At 38.7% G+C, this 18,244-nt stretch overlaps 1 protein-coding gene across 2 annotated transcripts in view; it reads left to right on the top strand.

The window, feature by feature from the left end:
* Positions 1-18,244, top strand: part of CDADC1 (cytidine and dCMP deaminase domain containing 1) — a 46,483-nt gene that overhangs the window by 4,112 nt on the left and 24,127 nt on the right. For both annotated transcript variants that reach the window (XM_042913283.1, XM_042913356.1), the window contains exons 3-4: positions 3,425-3,499; positions 16,366-16,543. In XM_042913283.1, coding sequence (XP_042769217.1) covers positions 3,425-3,499; positions 16,366-16,543 — 253 coding nt within the window. The remainder of the gene's footprint in view (positions 1-3,424; positions 3,500-16,365; positions 16,544-18,244) is intronic.

The raw sequence follows: 18,244 nt of genomic DNA, 5'->3' as shown, positions 1-18,244 counted from the left end.
TGAGCACAAACGGGGGGGAGGCAGAGAGAGAGAGAGAGGGAGACACAGAATCCCAAGCAGGCTCCAGGCTCTGAGCTGTCAGCACAGAGCCCGACGTGGGGCTCAAACTCACCAACCGTGACATCATGACCTGAGCCGAAGTTGGATGCTTAATCGACTGAGCCACCCAAGTGCCCCACTCCCTATTTCTTAATCACTCCCTCAACCCTCAGCCTGGCTCCACATATTATTAATGGCTTTGATTTCTCATTTCATTCTGGATCTGGATCCAGCCTTTTTCACTTAACATAGGAAAATGCTTATGCTGTAATACTGTTATGAACATTGAAACAGCAACTTAGTCTAATAGTTTAAGAATAGCTAGTGGTTTTGTAGTTAGCCTAGCTGGGTTCACATCTGAGCTGCATTTCTTACTAGTTGTGTAATCTTGAGTAAGTAACTTTACCTCTCTCAACTTCCTCATCTGTAAAGCAGGATGTAGCTGGTACATACCATATGGGGCTTTTATGAAAAGTGGTTGAATTAGTATTTATAAAGCTCTTAGATAGTGACTGGCACATACCATGTGCCATATGTGTTTGCCATTATCTTTTTAATGTTTGCATAACAATCCATTTTATTGATGTACCATGTGTATTCCCTTAGTACTGGACATTTAGATTGTCATTTATTTTTACCAGCTTCAGTATATTTTAACTTACAACCTCTTCTTTTTTTTTCTTTTAATTTTTTTAAAGGTATTTGGTTGTTTTTTTTTTTTTTTTTAATATTTGTTTATTTTTGAGAAAGAGACAGAGTGCAAGCAGGGGAGGGGCAGAGAGAGAGGGAGACACAGAATCTGAGCTGTCAGCACAGAGCCCAGCATGGGGCTTGAACTCATGGATGGACCGTGAGATCATGACCTGAGCTGAAGTCGGATGCTTAAGTGACCGAGCCACCCAGGTGCCCCTTTAAATTTTTTTAATGTTTATTTAATTTTTTGAGAGAGAGAGACAGAGCACATGTGGGGGAGGGGCAGAGAGAGAGAGGGAGACACAGAATCCAAAACAGGCTCCAGGCTCTGAGCTGTCAGCACAGAGCCCGACATGGGGCTTGAACCCACGAACTATGAGATCATGACCTGAGCTGAAGTCAGATGCTTAACCAACTGAGCCACCCAGGTGCCCTAACTTACAACCACTTCTAAATACGACTGTATCTGAGATTTTCTGTGTTGCCAAATATTTACACTGTATGGGTGTTCCTTGAGGATTGTTCAGCCAAGTATACATTTTTACATTTTATGCCTTAAGACCTAAGAAGTTTTAAGAATCCAGCCCAAAACTAGATAAATGAGTGGGAGAGAAACTACTTGTTTATGAGACTTCTTGGGAAAAGCACATTTTTTTAAATGTTTTTATTTATTTTTGAGACAGAGAGAGACAGAGCATGAGCAGGGGAGGGGCAGAGAGAGAAGGAGACACAGAATCTGAAGCAGGCTCCAGGCTCTGAGCTGTCAAGGGAAAAGCACATTTAATTAAAACTTTTAGACTAGAAATCAGCACTATTGAAAATGGCTGTTGTTTTAAAATAATAATTTCTCCTATTGGTTCGGCTTTTCATTTTAGTTAACTTAAACATACCTAATTTCCTGAATATTACTTTAGTATAAGAATTGGAGTAACTGCATTATTGCTTCATTTTTCTCTACACATCATATATTATCCCTGTCTTCCAACTCTTCCCATTGTGTCCTCACTGTACTTTTCCAGAACAGTAGCAGATAGCATCATGGTTAAGACGATGGATTTAGGGCTCAGATCCTGGCTCTCCCATTTATTAGCTGTGTGACCTTGGTCAAATTATTTAATCTCTCTCAGCCACAATTTCCTCATTTGTAAAATTGGAACAATACAGGAGCAACTCTGTAAAGTTGTGAGGATTAAAAGAGATAATTTAGAGCTTGCTACTTGGGAAACACTCACTGTTAGGTATTGTTATTATTATCACTCATGTAATCACCATCACCACTGCTACCATCCACACCCCCACCATTTCACTACCAACATCATCACTTTCCCCACTTCCTGTTCTGCTGGAATAGAAACCTTATTCCCAGGATGTGGCTTTTCTTATAAACTTCTTAGAGGTTATTCCTTTTCTAGCATCCAGCCTTTGTTTTTTAAGACTAAGAGGTTAACATTCACCAAGTTTGCCATTCGCACTTTCAAACCATCTCTAATTTATTACGTATCCCACCTATTTCGGGGCTCACAGAATTCTGCTGTATCACTCTGTCTTAATTATCTACTCACTGCATAGTCACTTTCCTGTGTCATAAGCTCTGTAAGGGTTACATCCTAAGCAGCTAGGTCTGTGGCTAGCACAGAGCAAGGATTCAGTAAATATTTGTTGAATTAATAAATGAAGGAGTTTGGTCCCTGGCTCAAAACTTTCTACTTCAAGTTTTACTCGTGGACATCCTTATGTTAGTGTCCTATTGCTTCTATAACAAATTACCACAAAGTTAGTGGCTTAACACACACAGTTGTCTTACAGTTGTGGAAGTCAGAATCCTGAAATGGGCCTCATTAGGCTAAAATCAAAGTGTCAGCAGGGCTGTTTTCCTTCTGGAGGCTCTGGGAAGAATCCCTTTCCTTGCCTTTTCCAGCTTCTAGAGGCTGCCCACATGTCTTGGACCATGAATCTCTTCCTCTGTCTTTAAAGCCAGCACTGGCAGGCTGAGTCTTTCTCATGTTGCATCACACTGGCACTAACTCTCTTGCTTCTCTCTTTCACTTGTAAGGATGCTTGTAATTACATTGGGCCCACCAGATAATCCTGCATCTCAAGGTCGGATGATTAGCAGCCTTAATTCCATCTACAGTCTTGCCATGGTCATGTAATGGAGTCACAGTCTCCAGAGATTGGGACAGGCACGTCTTTGGGGGACCATTATTCTGCCTACCACAATCCATATCTAATACCTTTACTGTGTAGTTTCTTATCTTCCCAATTCCAATTAGTTTATTTCTTCTTCTTTTTTTTTTTTTTTTTTTTTTTTGGCATCCTTGGGTGGGCATGAACCAGTTAATTTACTTCTATTGTCCTTTAGTCCTTCTTAGCCATGGCCACACTCTGGACTATTCCTCAAAACTGTCCCAACTCTGAAATCTTAAACTACAGAATTTTATTTTCTGACCATAACTTTCAATCCTTCTGTATTTTAGAAAAGCATGTAGGGGCCTGATTGTAAAGGCCTTACTTACTAGATTAAGTAGTCTGAACTTGAACCGGAACAATGTGTGAAGTCAGTGCAGACTTTCATCAGGAAAAAAAGTGAATGATCCAAAGCCAAGAAAAACAACCTTCAAATAAGAAATACTGAGTTAATTCTGTGTTTTGTGTACTAATCTTTTTTCTCCCTTAATCTGCTTTTAATTAGGAAAAGGAAGAGGGAAAGCGTGGACCCTTAGGAGATAATGAGGAGGTGGCCAGAATATCTACTGATAAAAAACAGGTGAATTTTTATGATTTGTTAAAAAGACATGTGTTTGTAATAACAAAGCAAAAAGAATGGTATAAAGTAGAATAGAAGTCCCTCTTATACTCAGGTTTCCCACTCCCACTTCCAAGGCAGGTTCTTATATATACCCTTCTAAAAGTTTTCTGTGCATTTACAAGACTATACATGTCTCTCCTGTAAATAACAAAACCAAACAAACACAAATAATTATAGGTTATTCTATAATATGCTCCTACATCTTTCTTTTTTATTTTAATCTTCACACTTAACTCTTGATACATTTCCATATTAGTTTATATAAATGTATTGAGAAACATTCTTATCTGGTTCTCTAGTACTCCAACACATCTTGTTGGTTTAAAGAACACAAGGCCTCTCACACAACGCAAGGCCCTAATTACTATTGACTTAGACCATTTCTTAGAGTTGTGTTTGCAGCAAGCAACCTTGAGGGTTGAGGTAATGTCTCCCTCTGGGACAGAGAGGAGATTTGCTTGCTGTCTGTGATAAAACAACAGAATCCCAGGGTTGGTGTTCTTTTCCTATCACACAACCCATCTGGGTTTCCTGTCCAGAAATCCATCTGGGCCCATCTGCATGGCCCCTATGGGACTTGTGGGCAAGGGAACCATCACAGACACTGTGCTCATTCTGCTTGTGTGCTGTGAATGACCCAGGAGTTTTCATGTCTTCTGCCAGCATCCATGAAAAGCAGCAGGCTGATACACTGGCTCATAAGAAGGGTAAAATGAAAGCCCAGAGCTGGTAAGATGAACTTTGTTCTTTTTAATATTGCATAGTATTTCCTTCTTATTTTAATCTTCTGAGTTTTCCAAAGAGATTTTAATTTATTGGGTGTCTAGAAGAGACAAAACACCTATATTTTGGGAAAAGTTACCTTGATGACTCTAATATACATTCCTGGAGATTTCCTGATTAGTTCTGAGAGTGAGTCTCTAAAGTGACTTGACTCTTCCTGTCCAACAAGAATATAGAAATAATTTGTCTTTGATTATTTAGATACTTTTAATTATAAGAAAGACAAAGGTAAAAAAAAAAAAAGTGACTCACCATTTAATATACTAGATTGTTTACCAAAACAGACTGTCCTCTTTTGCTTATGTTTTTTTAAGTGTTTTTTTTGTTTGTTTGTTTTTGTTTTGTTTTGTTTTGTTTTGTTGAGAGAGAGAAAGAGAGCTCACAGGGGAGGGAGGGGCGGAGAGAGAGGGAGACAGAGGATCCGAAGTGGGCTCTGTGCCGGATGGGGGGTTTGAACTCCTAAGATCATGACCTGCGTTGAAGTCAGACACTTAACCGACTGAGCCAGCCAGGTGTTCTTCTTTCGCTTATGTTTTATGTAAAAACTCTGTGACTAAAATTACGTAGATGACTTGCCAAGACGTCAGTGAAGTGAAGCAGTTCAGATCCGGAACAGTGATCCACTGAAAAGATTTAGTCCTCTGGGAGTTACAGGAAATGGAAGTGCAAAATGAAATGCAGCTTAGGCTTTTATTTGCTTTGTTTTAAGTTTGGATTGGAAAAGCCTTTGTCTCAAACTTGATATTTTGGCCTTAGCTGGAAACAAAATGAAAGATAAAAGAGATTTTCTGAGGTGAAAACTCGACTCTAGACAAAAAGAGTGATAAACTTAGCCTAAAAGATTATTCTAATAATAAATTGATGAGTACACTTCCAACTTATTACTATAGGTTGTTTGTTTTTTGTTTTTTTTTTTAAGTCTTTTTTGGTCAGGGTGTCTGGCTTTATTTCTGTCTGCTTAACTAAGAAAATCTAAATCTAAAATCATCTAATGGCAACCATTTCCATTTGTCACAGTTGGTTCAGTATAATAAAATGAGCTCTAGCATCCTGAGATCTTTTGATAAGGGCTTAGCAGCTCTTTTCCGAAGTTAAACTCACTGGAAGTATTCAGAAGCAGATACTAACATATACTTTGTATTTAGAGGACATAAAACTATTAAGAAATTTGGGGATGGGAAGGGGAAAGAGCTCATAAATTCAAGATAAATGTAAAGCTTATTTTAAAAGCCAATATAGATCTTTCATGTTTTAGATATATTTTTGGAAATATATTTTGTAAAAGAAAGAGTTTTGTATTCCTTTTAAATGTCCTTACAGTTTAGGAAATGTTCGTTTAGCCCAGAAAGGGAATTCTATAAAACTTTCTCTATTCTTTCCTTTTTAGGCATTTCACAGAATATCATTCTCCATAGTTGCAGACATTTATACTCATAGCTGAACCTGAAACTTGACTGTTAATATAGCTTTGTTCTAAGATGTTTAAAGTAATTTCAAATGTGTCCTGTTGGGGATAACTGTAGAGTAAAATCCCTTTGAAAGGAAGTAGGGAATAATGAGTACCCTATTCTCAGTCTAAATTCCCCTCATGTTGTAACAATCTGTCCCAAAGCCAACATTCAGGTTAACATTCTATACCTCAGAGACCTTTCCTGTGAAAATGGCATAAAACTATTTTGTGCCTTACATTGAACTGATTTTTAACTTAGTCTGTTTTATCTGATACTATCATTGTTGCACCAGCTTTTTTGATTAGTATCAGTGTAAATTAGGACACTTTAGCTTTAATTTCATACCTCTTTAGAATCCCAGCCCATCCCCAGCCTCCAGGGCTTAAAAGCAGAGTCAGCTTTTAAGCTATGGGTAGGATACTGCTGAGGTAGCTCAGGCTTCCGGCTCTGGCTCTGGCTTTGAGTTCTCTCTTCCTTTGTAACACCTCAGGGTGAGTCTTTCTTCCTTTTGAACTTGACTGTACACTTAAAACCTTTTTTTTTTTTTATTGTAAATAATCTATATGTTTGTAGGAGGTGGGACCTAACCACATTAGCCTAGACTGCCATAGTGCTAAAAATGGGTAGAGCCAGTTTTTAGAAAGAAGTTGAGAATTTTCTTTATTTAGTCAGTATTTTAACTGACTTAACTTTTAACAGTTAAGATGACCTCTGCTTTAGTTCTGCCTTTTACCACCTGTGGATCTTTTAGAAAGTCACATAATTTCTCTGGGCTTCACTTATCCATGTATAAAATCATAGGGTTACCTAAATTTTTCCTTATTACCATGTAGAAGCTTAGTACTAAGTAGTTATGGACTAGGTGGTATAAGAAGCAAGCAAATTGACTTGGCTCTTGCCCTTTACTAGGTTAAAGTGTATTTATTTTTCTTTTCTTTTTTTTTTTTTTTAAACGTTTATTTATTTTTGAGACAGAGAGAGACAGAGCATGAACAGGGGAGGGGCAGAGAGAGAGGGAGTCACAGAATCTGAAACAGGCTCCAGGCTCTGAGCTGTCAGCACAGAGCCTGACGCGGGGCTCGAACTCACGGACCGTGAGATCATGACCTGAGCCGAAGTCGGACACTTAACCGACCAAGCCACCCAGGCGCCCCAAGTGTATTTATTTTTCAGTAGGACAAATTAATGATAATTAAATCCTTCATTGTTCGGTTAAGAAAGCCTAGATTTAGAAAATTTCTGGTATAAAACTAACATTCAGAAAAGTTTTTGGACCTAATGAGAAATGTGCTTTTGTTCAAACTGTGTCCAGATAAAGAACTAAACAAAACTTTCAGTTTATTAATAAATCAAGTATACTATATGATATGATTATTACATATGTTAAAAACCAAAACTCAACTGAGAAAATGTAAAGGTCTAGTTGTTTTATTCAATGACTCATGAATTCGGCAGCATCTCATATAATAGAGAGGAGCTCTGCAAAGCTGTAAAAATAGGAGACTTCTACAGGCAGAAGGGGCGAGAAAAGGAAGTTGCTAGCAAAAAGTGGATTGTTTCAGCCAAGGTCACATTCTGTTGGGGGACTACAGGAGTCTACCAGGTGGATTTTCTCACTAACTGACCAGGAAATTCCAGTCTGGCGAAAATGCAGTTGGGTTAGGCATTAGGTGACAGTCTGGTGATGTGGACTTGGCACAAGTGACTCCCATTTGGGGCCTGTTGTCTCTCGCTCGACCCCACCTGAGAGATGTGATCAAAACTCAAGGCATTAGCGCCACCCCTAGCTAATGCTCTGAAATTCTCGCAGTTTTGCTGGTCCTCCGTGTGGTATTCACACACCATGGGTTCTGTTTCTGTTTTTGGTGGGTTTTTTTGCTGAATCTTTGTGGTATTCACAGATCATGACTTTGGGTTCACATTTTTAAAGTCAGTTATTGTCTCCATTTCTTTTCTGATATTCTGGTCTGAAGGAGATGATTTGTTTGGTGGTTAGCGGCTGTGAGCACACATTGAAAGCTGTATTTGAGAGAATACATTGTGCCAGAGAGACTACTATGATTGTAAGCAGGGTAATCCCCCAAATCTGGAGTGTTTTTGGAGCTGTGGTTCCCCAGCACCCAAATCAACCAAAATTAAATAAGTTAAAGGAGTGTTGAGGGAGATACTTTCTTTTCTTTTTTAATTAAAAAATTTTTTTTCAAGTTTATTTTTTTACTTTGAAAGAGAAAGACAGAGAGTAGGGGAGAGGCAAAGAGAGAGAGAAGAGAGAGAATCCCAAGCAGGTTCCATGCTGTCAGCACAGAGCCCAATGCAGGGCTTGAACTCACAAACCATGAGATCATGACCTGAGCCAAAATCAAGAGTCAGACGCTTGCTTAACCGATTGACCCACCCAGGCACCCTGCAAGGATACACTTTCTTAAGCCAAGTGGCTTGTTCAGTGGTTTTATGCAGCTGAGTTTCAACTTCTTCAGAAGTGTTAAGTGCCATAAGTAGTGTTGTTCACAGCACAGATACCTCCTTGTTCAGCCAAAAGATAATTAAGGGCAATCCTGTTTCTAAGAAGGACTTTAGTCAGAAGGTCTAAGGATTTTTTTGGGTAGCTATTTTTTTTTAGCAACAGATTCTGTAATACTTTAAAGAGTTAAGGAGATTCCTTATCACAGCCTCATTTGTACTCACTCCTAACCAGGGAAGTGGATCTGCCAAAGGGAGCTAATTTTGACTCACATGTGCTTCCTGGTAATTCCCGTTTGAGTCTGAAAGGTTTGAACCTGAAAGGTGAGCCATGGAGGCCAATGCAATTTAAGGGTATGTAGAGTGTACAGGCAGCATCAGGGCAAGTCCACAGTCATTTGGAAGTTGGACTAACCCCTTTGTAATGGCCTGGGATATCTTTCAAGGCCCAAGCAAGGCAAAACGTGTACAAAAGAATCATAAAGACCTCATCTGTAAGAATTAGGTAAAAGGAGAATCAGACGGGAGGAGGAATAAAAAGAAATGTTTTGGATCTGATGTCTTGGGAGAAGGCAGTATACCTCAATGTTGGCTCCTTCTCTTCCTAGTGAATTTGATTTTGATGTCTTCAGCTTTGCACAGGACCATATGTCAGGTGCAGCCTTCTTCAGCTGTGACATATGTACCCAGGGGTCAAGTCCCTGATGTTTGGTTGCCATCTGGAGAGTGAGGAGGACCTAGTATAGTCTCTTCTAAGGAGATTCAAGGGCAGTCTTTGTTCTTAGTAATTCCAAATCAGAAGCATAGGAGAAAATTGGGAATGTTATTTTGGAGAGTCATAGCCGGATATTTGAGGTAACTAGAATCGGGATCTAGTCCAGTTTACAGGTATAGAACAAAACCTCAAAGACTAAAGGATTAGAATCTAATACAGACAAAGGTGCAAACATACTTTTTCTCTCTACTATTACTCCCATATTTTAAAAGATAATTACCTTAAATTAATTTGTTTTCATTAAACATGGCCTTATTTACATAAGTACAGCAAAAATAGTGATTGGCCATATAAGCTCTTTTTTCATACGGCTTTGCAGAAACTTCTCATAAGGAATCTCAGATTGAGCTCTTAAAAACCTCTGAGGCCAGAAAACTAAGCCAAGGACTTGCCATCAGATTTTATCTACAGTATCTATAGTTTGGGTGAATTTCTCTTTCCTCAGGTCCCCCAAAATATCCTGAAGTTCCCAGGCCTGCCAAGAAGTAACCTTCCTTACTTACCTGTTAAGACAGCTGGGAACTCTTTAAGCAAGGTACCAGGCTGGTCTTTCCAAGTAGTTCCTTAAAGCTGTCTGGTCATACTTGAGTCTATATTCAGTCTATACTGTCTAATCTTTCCGATTGTGTTATAAGGAGACCAGATTCTCATTGAATTTATGCAAATAACTGACTAAATTGCCATGGAAAGAATACTTAAGTTTCCAAATTCTGGAGGGGTCAGATAAGGAGAAAAATGTTTCATCTTTGTATACAATGGTATACTATATCAAATTGCTTTAAGTCATACATAACTTAAAAGAAAGGTTTCCTTAAATTTGGAAAAACAGGACCAGCAATGCTTTAAACAAAAAGTCGTAAAAAATTATAATTCTCCTTGTCAGTTCATTCAGTCCTATGTATTAACTACTTGTTCTGCTGGATTCCAGTTTTTCCATTAGTTCAAGAAATTTTTACCCAGTTCATTTTTATTTTATTTTTAACATCTTTTAAAATTTTTTAACGTTTATTTATTTTTGAGAGACAGAGAGAGACAGGGGAGGGGCAAAGGGAGAGGGAGACACAGAATCCAAAGCAGGCTTCAGGCTCTGAGCTGTCAGCACAGAACATGACGTGGGGCTCAAACCCACAAATCATGAGATCATGACCTGAGCTGAGGTCAGATGCTTAGCTGACTGAGCCACCCAGGCGCCCCTACCCAGTTCAGTTTTATGATCTTAAAGCTATCAGAAACCTATGCTTGTCAAAGTGCTTTCCATGAATCTCCTTGAAGATGAAGCTTTTCCAGGAACACTTTTGCAAAAGCATCTGAGTAAAACAATAACTAATGTAAATGACAGAAGACTTAAAAATGCCTCCCTGTTAATGATCTGATGAGAGCTCATTACAGGGTTGTTGCAAAGAAATTTGGTTATTTCTGTGACCTACAACATTTTAAGATAAAACTGGAATTATGACTGATAAAGTTATACCAGGACATATCAGATGCCAGGAATTTTATACAATTTGGGGAACACTTGTAACATATACCTGCACAAATACATTAAAAAGGCTTCGTGTTACTTCTCATTTGACAGTGCTTCCCATGAAATTCAGCATATCATGTAAGCCTAATTATCCTAGTTAGTTTAACATCTCTCTCTCTCTCTCTCTCTCTCTCTCTCTTTTTTTAAATAAGGAGAAAGAACAATTCTTTTGTGATTTTCCAAGGACTTTCTGGAAAATCCCAGAGTTAATTCTAGGCCAAAAAAGACTTCATTTAGAATTTTATTTTTTATTTTTATTTTTATTTTATTTTATTTTATTTTATTTTATTTTATTTTATTTTAGGGGAGAGTTTGTCACAAATATCAAAAGGTTTTAAAACACTTAGTCAAATCGGATCATAAGTCACTGTGAAACAACTCTTATTTACCTACTTTAACCACCGTGATAATTAAAGACTTCGAAGGTAAATACAGAAGTTAAATAGTTGTAAAAAAATGAGCTCTTTTAATAGCAAAGACTCAACTTTTTTTAATTAATCAAAGACCTGGTAGAGACAACTGAAACATGGGAGATTGTTTTTTATTTATTTATTTAAAAAAAAAATTTTTTTTTGACGTTTATTTATTTTTGAGACAGAGAGAGACAGAGCATGAATGGGGGAGGGGCAGAGAGAGAGGGAGACACAGAATTGGAAGCAGGCTCCAGGCTCTGAGCTGTCAGCCCAGAGCCCGACATGAGGCTCGAACTCACGGACTGTGAGATCTTGACCTGAGCTGAAGTCGGACGCTTAACCGACTGAGCCCAGGCGCCCCGAGATTATTTTGATAAGACACAAAATCTTTGTTTTATGGGCAGATTACATAAAAGGTAAAGAAAAACTTTTTACCATCTCTCATCAAGAGACCAATAGTCCAAGAAAACTTTATCCTTTTTACAAAAAGAAAACCAAATTTTAATTTTGTACCAGTTTACTTTTGATATTAAAATATATTCATTTAAAAAAAAACTTGGGGTGCCTGGGTGGTTCAGTGCGTTGAGTGTCCCAACTCTTTTTTTTTTTTTTAATTTTTTTTAACGTTTATTTATTTTTGAGACAGAGACAGAGCATGAACGGGGGAGGGTCAGAGAGAGGGAGACACAGAATCCGAAACAGGCTCCAGGCTCTGAGCTGTCGGCACAGTGGGGCTGGAACTCACGGAACTCGAGATCATGACCTGAGCCAATGTCGGCCGCTCAACCGACTGAGCCACCCAGGCGCCCCACGTGTCCAACTCTTAATCTCAGCTCAGATCTTGATCTCAGGGTCGTGAGTTCAAGCCCTTGGGCTCAGTGCTAGACATGAAGCCTACTTAAAAGAAATTTTTTAATTAAAAAATTAAAAAAAAAAATTTCATTAAACTTGTTCTAATCTTAGCCAGCTTGATCACACACAATATTCCTTTCCAAAGACTCCTTTTCTACAAATATTCTATAACCTTTTTGGTATCCCTTCAGATTTTGTTCTCCGTCTTTCCTCTTTCCCATTCTGAAATAACTAGTCTCACTTTAGGACAAAATTACTTGCTTTTCCCTCAACAAAAAATGCATGTCCATTCCTCATGCCTTCTTTTACTGAAAACACACATCCTACTTTCCTTTGCACATGGAGATTTTTTTTTTATTATTTCTAGTAGCTTTAATTAAATATATTAGAATTTTTAAACCCTTAAAGACCTTAATTTCTAATAAAAATAAAGAAGTAAACAATTGTGAACTATCTTTTACATTAACATTCTGTGGCTTGGCAAATTTATAAGTACTTTTCATAATTTCTAAAAACATAGACCTTCTCATAGTAAATTTTTCAGTGTGACACAAAACGTGTTTACTAACAAACCCCCCCAAATCTGTAGTTCCTCTATAAAAGGAAACTAAAAAGTAGATAAACCTATGTCTAGTAATGAATGTTCCAGTGTTTTATGTTATTTGGAAATAATCTAGATATTTAATTGACTATCCATCGTTTAATTTAACTTAGCAAAACTTCAAGGTTTCAGGTTACCGAAAAGATTTGGGGAAACTATTTAAAAAGTTTACCCAAAAACTTTCATCTCACTTACATCTATTTAGTTCACTTCTTTTGAGCAATTATTTTTGGATTGCTTAGGAAAATTTCATCATTCCAAGTTATTTTTCTACCTGACAGATTTTGTAACAGAGATGACATGAAATTATTTGACTAGTATAAGCAGGCTGAATGAAGTTGTATGACTGCTTTATATTCAGTGTTGAGAACTCTAAAGACATGTCTATGTTAATTAAACCAACAAGCTTAAATAAGCCTTAATACTGAATGTTTCCCCAGATCATATGAACCTGAAAAGCATTTGGGTTTAGTTTCGATTATATTTTGGAGAATTTTGTGAATAATGGACATAAATGCTTGATTTTCTTTAAGCCAGTTAAATAGAGCTCTTTTACAAATTAATTTTGTCGGGGCGCCTGGGTGGCTCAGTCAGTTAAGCGGCCGACTTCGGCCCAGGTCATGATCTCGCGGTCCGTGAGTTCGAGCCCCACGTCAGGCTCTGTGCTGACAGCTCAGAGCCTGGAGCCTGTTTCAGATTCTGTGTCTCCCTCTCTCTGACCCTCCCCCGTTCATGTTTTGTCTGTCTCTGTCTCAAAAATAAATAAACGTTAAAAAAAAAAAAATTAAAAAAAAAAAACAAAAAACAAATTAATTTTGTCAGTACTATCCAGAGGTAGAAAATACCACACACCTACAATACATATACATAGATGTACTTAAATATATAGACCGATCCAAACAGAGACCTTATAGCTTTCATTTTAAGATTGTAGCCATGAGACAGGTATGGTAATGCAAAACTCACTAGCTTATAAAAGAACAGTTTGAATAAGTTAAATTTACCTATTCAGTTGGCTGAATCTTTTTCTGTAATAAAAAGCCTCCCTCCACCCCGCTTTTTTTCTTCAGTCTTAGGAAGTGGGGATGGTTTAGATCAGAGTTCCTGGGGAAAACCCAGTAAAACATGTACATGTCAAAGACACAGGGAAAGAACATAAGTTCCTCCAAAAGTACTTACAAGCTTTTGAGATAAATGCAGGAGATTTGGGGACTGGTAAAAAGGGTAGGTGGACTTTGAATTGATTTTAGAGCTGCATTTCTGGTTTTGCAAAGATCTGTTAAGATAAGAACAGGTGCTTTTAATTTCTCAAGGAATTGGATTGTAACTTAAATGATATCACAGGTTGGTCCACCCATCCAACCACATTATTTTCAATATGCTTTTTATATCAGGGAAAATATTTCCAACGAAGGTGGAATTCAAGAGATTTCTATGTTCTGGATTTCGAGTTGTTTGTAATGTTTTAGTAAACCCTTCCACAAAAGCTTGGGAAGGTTTTTTTTCTTTTCGTCTGTATTCATAGTTTGTATTTTAGCTTAGGGGAGAATACTTAAGAAAAACTCCTGTCAAGCATTGAATACCAGCTTTTAATCTGTCCAACTTCCGACCACAGGACTAGCTACTTAAAAACATCCTTTTAAATACCTTGTCAATTTTTAGCTGAGACAAACAGTAAATATTCCTAGCAGTTTTAAATAACTCCTTGGACTCCAGGAGCATCCCCAAAGAGGGTGCAAAAGATCTTATTTTCTCATACTGGTTACTGTGGACAGAGATCCAGGAGAACAGACTCTGGTAAGAGTTCTCACACCGAGGCAGCTTCTGCCAGTTTTTCCTAGGATACATCTGCAGGCTCCTAGTGGAGCGTGAAGTAGGGTGTAGCTTTGGTATCTTCCAAAATTTGGCAGGGTTTTCCAGTAATTTTAACTTCACTTTCCCTTGGCTGTTTAAGGGAATAAGGTAGCAATTTACCTGACACTCCCTCAGAGTCTTGTCACCTCTCCTTCAAGCGTAGAGACAAGGGTGTGTGTAAGCCACCAGGTTGGTGGACTTTTGTTTATGGTCCTGCAGTCTTCTCCGAGTGGAAAGATGACTCAGGATTACTGAAGTGAGTACTCAAATAAGGGAGGATAGAGGGGAACGACAGGAGTTACCTCAGTCTTACAGTCTTATTTTATGCACCTTTTGTGTTTTTAATTTTTCATGAGCCTTTTGCAACAAATCTTTCAATGAAGGTATTTTGGATTTTTGAAGCCTTTTGAAGGCTTCTGCATGCAGGTTAAAACAGGTGCTTACCATCCTGTTGGTTTGATTTAGGAACTCTTACTTTTGGAATGATCTTAACTAATTTGACCATTCCTCATAATGTCCATTGTGTTCTAGGTTGTAATTTACCTGAGGGCTTATAGCAGTTTGCTAGGACCCTACCCAAAAATGGAGTTGAACCCATATTTTCTGTCCAGCCATAGCTAGTGGTAAATGGGGTACAACCCACATTTCTGTCTGGCCATATTTTGGGGCCCCCAAACTGATGGTTACCAAGCCAACTTCTTAAGGACACGAAATAAGCTTAGTAAGATTTTGTCATTTTGTAAATGTTTATAGCTTCCAGGATTATAGTTTTTAGACTTAAAATAAGCAAATGTGCCAGAAGGTGGTATGCTTTGGAATTTAAGGATCCCTTTCTCTCTTTTTCTTTTTTAAGCTAAGTGGGTTTCTCAGAGGCAGATTAATGCCTAAGAGGACATGCCGCTGGGTTGGGGATTGTGTGGTGTTTTACACTGTGCCTAGTTGGAATTTAAGGATCCCTTTCTCTCTTTTTCTTTTTTAAGCTAGGTGGGTTTCTCAGAGGCAGATTAATGCCTAAGAGGACATGCTGCTGGGTTGGGGATTGTGTGGTGTTATACACTGTGCCTAGTTGCACCAAAATTTGCTGAGGTTAGTGGGCGACCTAGTGTTACTGCAACAACTGTCTTATCCTACCACAGGGATCTTAGAGTTAGGTGGTCAGCTAATAGCTTTTAAGTGCTGAACCATGTCTACCAATTTTGCAGCTTTTGGTCTCCAGGGTTCCAATCAGCAATAGAGTTTATCGACACAAAATGAGACAGACATTTTCACCTTAATGCACCATCAGGAACCAAAAGGTGTTCCTCCAACCTGGCCAAGAGACGGGCCAGTACACACCACGGCCAAATCTCAACCAATGGGGACCATAGCCTGGGATTCCACACAACAGGAAGCTATAGATTGAACCAGGAGTTCCCAGTGTGGACTCTGGGGGCTAATCAAGGGCTGGAATTTCCAGTCAAATGGGGAATTTTGGACTGGAAAGCCGATCAGATTAGGAGCTCAGTGCCAAGAGAGCAGAGCTCAGAACCAAGAGGAACTTACTGTGTGGCCCTTAGAAATGGCAAGAAGGACAGAGAACTCAAAGGGCTCGAGGGTATCACGTTTGTGTTTCTTCTTGTCCCCGAAGCCATTGGAAGTTTTCCTTTGGATCCAAATGCTCCCACCAAATCTGTTAAAAAAAAAAAAAAAAAAAAAAAAATTCAACTGCGTAAATTTAAAGATCTACTTGCTTTATTCAATGATTCATGAATTGGGCAGCATCCCATCTAGTAAGTAGAGAGGAAATCTGCAGAGCTGTGAAAATGGAAGACTTCTACAAGCAGAAGGGGTGGGAAAAAGAAGCTACTAGCAAAAAAAGGAGATTGTTTCAGTCAAGGTCACCTTTCTTTGGGGGACTGAGGGAGCCTACCAGGTGGATTTTCTCACTAGCTGACCAGGAAATTCAAGTCTGACCGGTTATTGTATTACTGGGAGAGGATGAAACTGCAATTAGGTATTAAGCCTCAGTCTGATGACATGGGGTTAGCACAAGTGACTCCATTTGGAGCCTGTTTTCTCTTTTTTAACACATGTTAAAACTAATACATTATTATTTTTTATCTTCATGTAGGTGAAGAGAACTGGCCTTGTGGTGGTGAAAAACATGAAAATTGTTGGTCTCCATTGTTCTAGTGAAGATTTACATGCTGGGAAAATTGCTCTTATAAAACATGGGTCAAGGCTGAAAAACTGTGATCTTTATTTTTCCAGAAAACCATGTTCTGCTTGTTTGAAAATGATTGTAAATGGTAAGTGTAGATAAGGCTTGGTTGGGGATTAATAGTATTTATCTAAGAATAATCAAGATAAATTACTTTCACACCACTGAGAGAATTTAGAACTATAAATACATATCAGAATATAGTTGGTACACTGTAAACAGTGTCAGAATACATGAATCTGGTCTCTGCCCTGTTACTACCTAATTAGGTGATTCTTCATGTGTTAGTAAACTAATGCTAGCTGCTATAACAAACACCAAAATTTCAGTGGCTTAATATACTAGACCTTTATCACCCATGTAATAGTCCAACATAGGTGCTGCTGAACAACAGGCAGCTTTTCTCCGTGTGGCTGATTCACGGGTGTTGGCATCTTCTGTCACATTGCTACTGTTGTCTTCTAGAGCCTTGAGTCCTCTGCATCCAGAGGCCGACTGAGACAGAGCATAGAGAAGGCATGCCTGCCCCCCAAAAACGCTGGCCTTTCTGTTCACATCCACTGTGGGCTCTGTAGTTCCTGGCTGAGCGGCTGTCTCCCAATGATTGTTCTGTACTTCAGAAGGAGAAGCACAGATGATTAATGTTTAACTATCTCTGCTACATCAGACCACTCACTAAAGCTCTTTATGCTTATGATTCTATTTTTTTTAAGTTTATTTATTTATTTTGAGAGAGAGAGAGAGAAAGAGCGAGAGTGCATGCACACAAGCAGGGGAGGGACTGAGAGAGGAAGAAAGAGAATCCCAAGCAGGCTCTGTGCTCAGCATGGAGCTCGATGCATGCCTCAATCCCATGAACCATGAGATCATGACCTGAGCCAAAATAACCAACTGAGCCACCCAGGTGCCCCTTATGATTCTATTTTGTAGCCAGGTAAGTATGCAGAGCATTCTCCCATTTAAAAAATATTGTATCTTTTACATATTTTAACTGAGATATTTTAACTGAGAATATGAATTATATATTTGGTTTTCATCCCATTCCTGGCACAGAGCGACTAAAAGCCTTGGAATTTCTGGAGTAATGAGAGTGATAGAGGTGTCTTGTTATTCCTGACAAGCCCCCTTCAGACACACCTGACTTTGTTAGAGAAGTGGTTTTTGGGAAACTCCACTGATGGGGGCCTGGTTGCCAGGGGAGCTAACCAGGTGACTAGAGCGTTGGAAATCTCAACCTCACTCCTCAGACCTCTTCGGAAGGAAAGAGGGACTGGAGTTTGAGTTCAGTTACCAGTGTCAATAATCAGTTGTGCCTCTGTAATGAGGCCTCCTTAAAAACCCAAAAAGATGGGTTTGGAGAGCTTCTGGGGAGAAATAAAAGGGCTTACATAGTTATTAATCCTCTTCTTCAAGTTGCTGTTTGGGTTATTTGTGTTACAATTTAATGTAACACATCAAATACCAAATGAGTGATAGAGGCTGTTAAGTAATACCTGAACTCAGAAGCAAAATAGCGATCCATGCAGGTTGGCATGTGATGAAAGGCTGGGGCTTAAGCTGGATCTTGATGGGTCAGATGTAGAGGAGGAAGAACACATTCCTGGTGAGGGGGACAACACATGTGAGGTCATCAGTTTGTGAGAAGCAAGGTTTTGGGAGTCAGTGGTTTGAAATGGAGAATTATTATTGATAAGAATAGTGGCAGATGGTTTAAAATGATAGGTTGGGACTTTAGTGGAGAACTTTGAAAAACTGTATGGCCTTTCGGCTTTGTCTTATAGAACAGAGT

The sequence above is a fragment of the Panthera leo genome, chromosome A1 (assembly GCF_018350215.1).
Source record: "Panthera leo isolate Ple1 chromosome A1, P.leo_Ple1_pat1.1, whole genome shotgun sequence".
Lineage (NCBI taxonomy): Eukaryota > Metazoa > Chordata > Mammalia > Carnivora > Felidae > Panthera > Panthera leo.
Note: the sequence above shows the minus strand (reverse complement) of the source record. Positions and strands in the feature narration are given on the sequence as shown.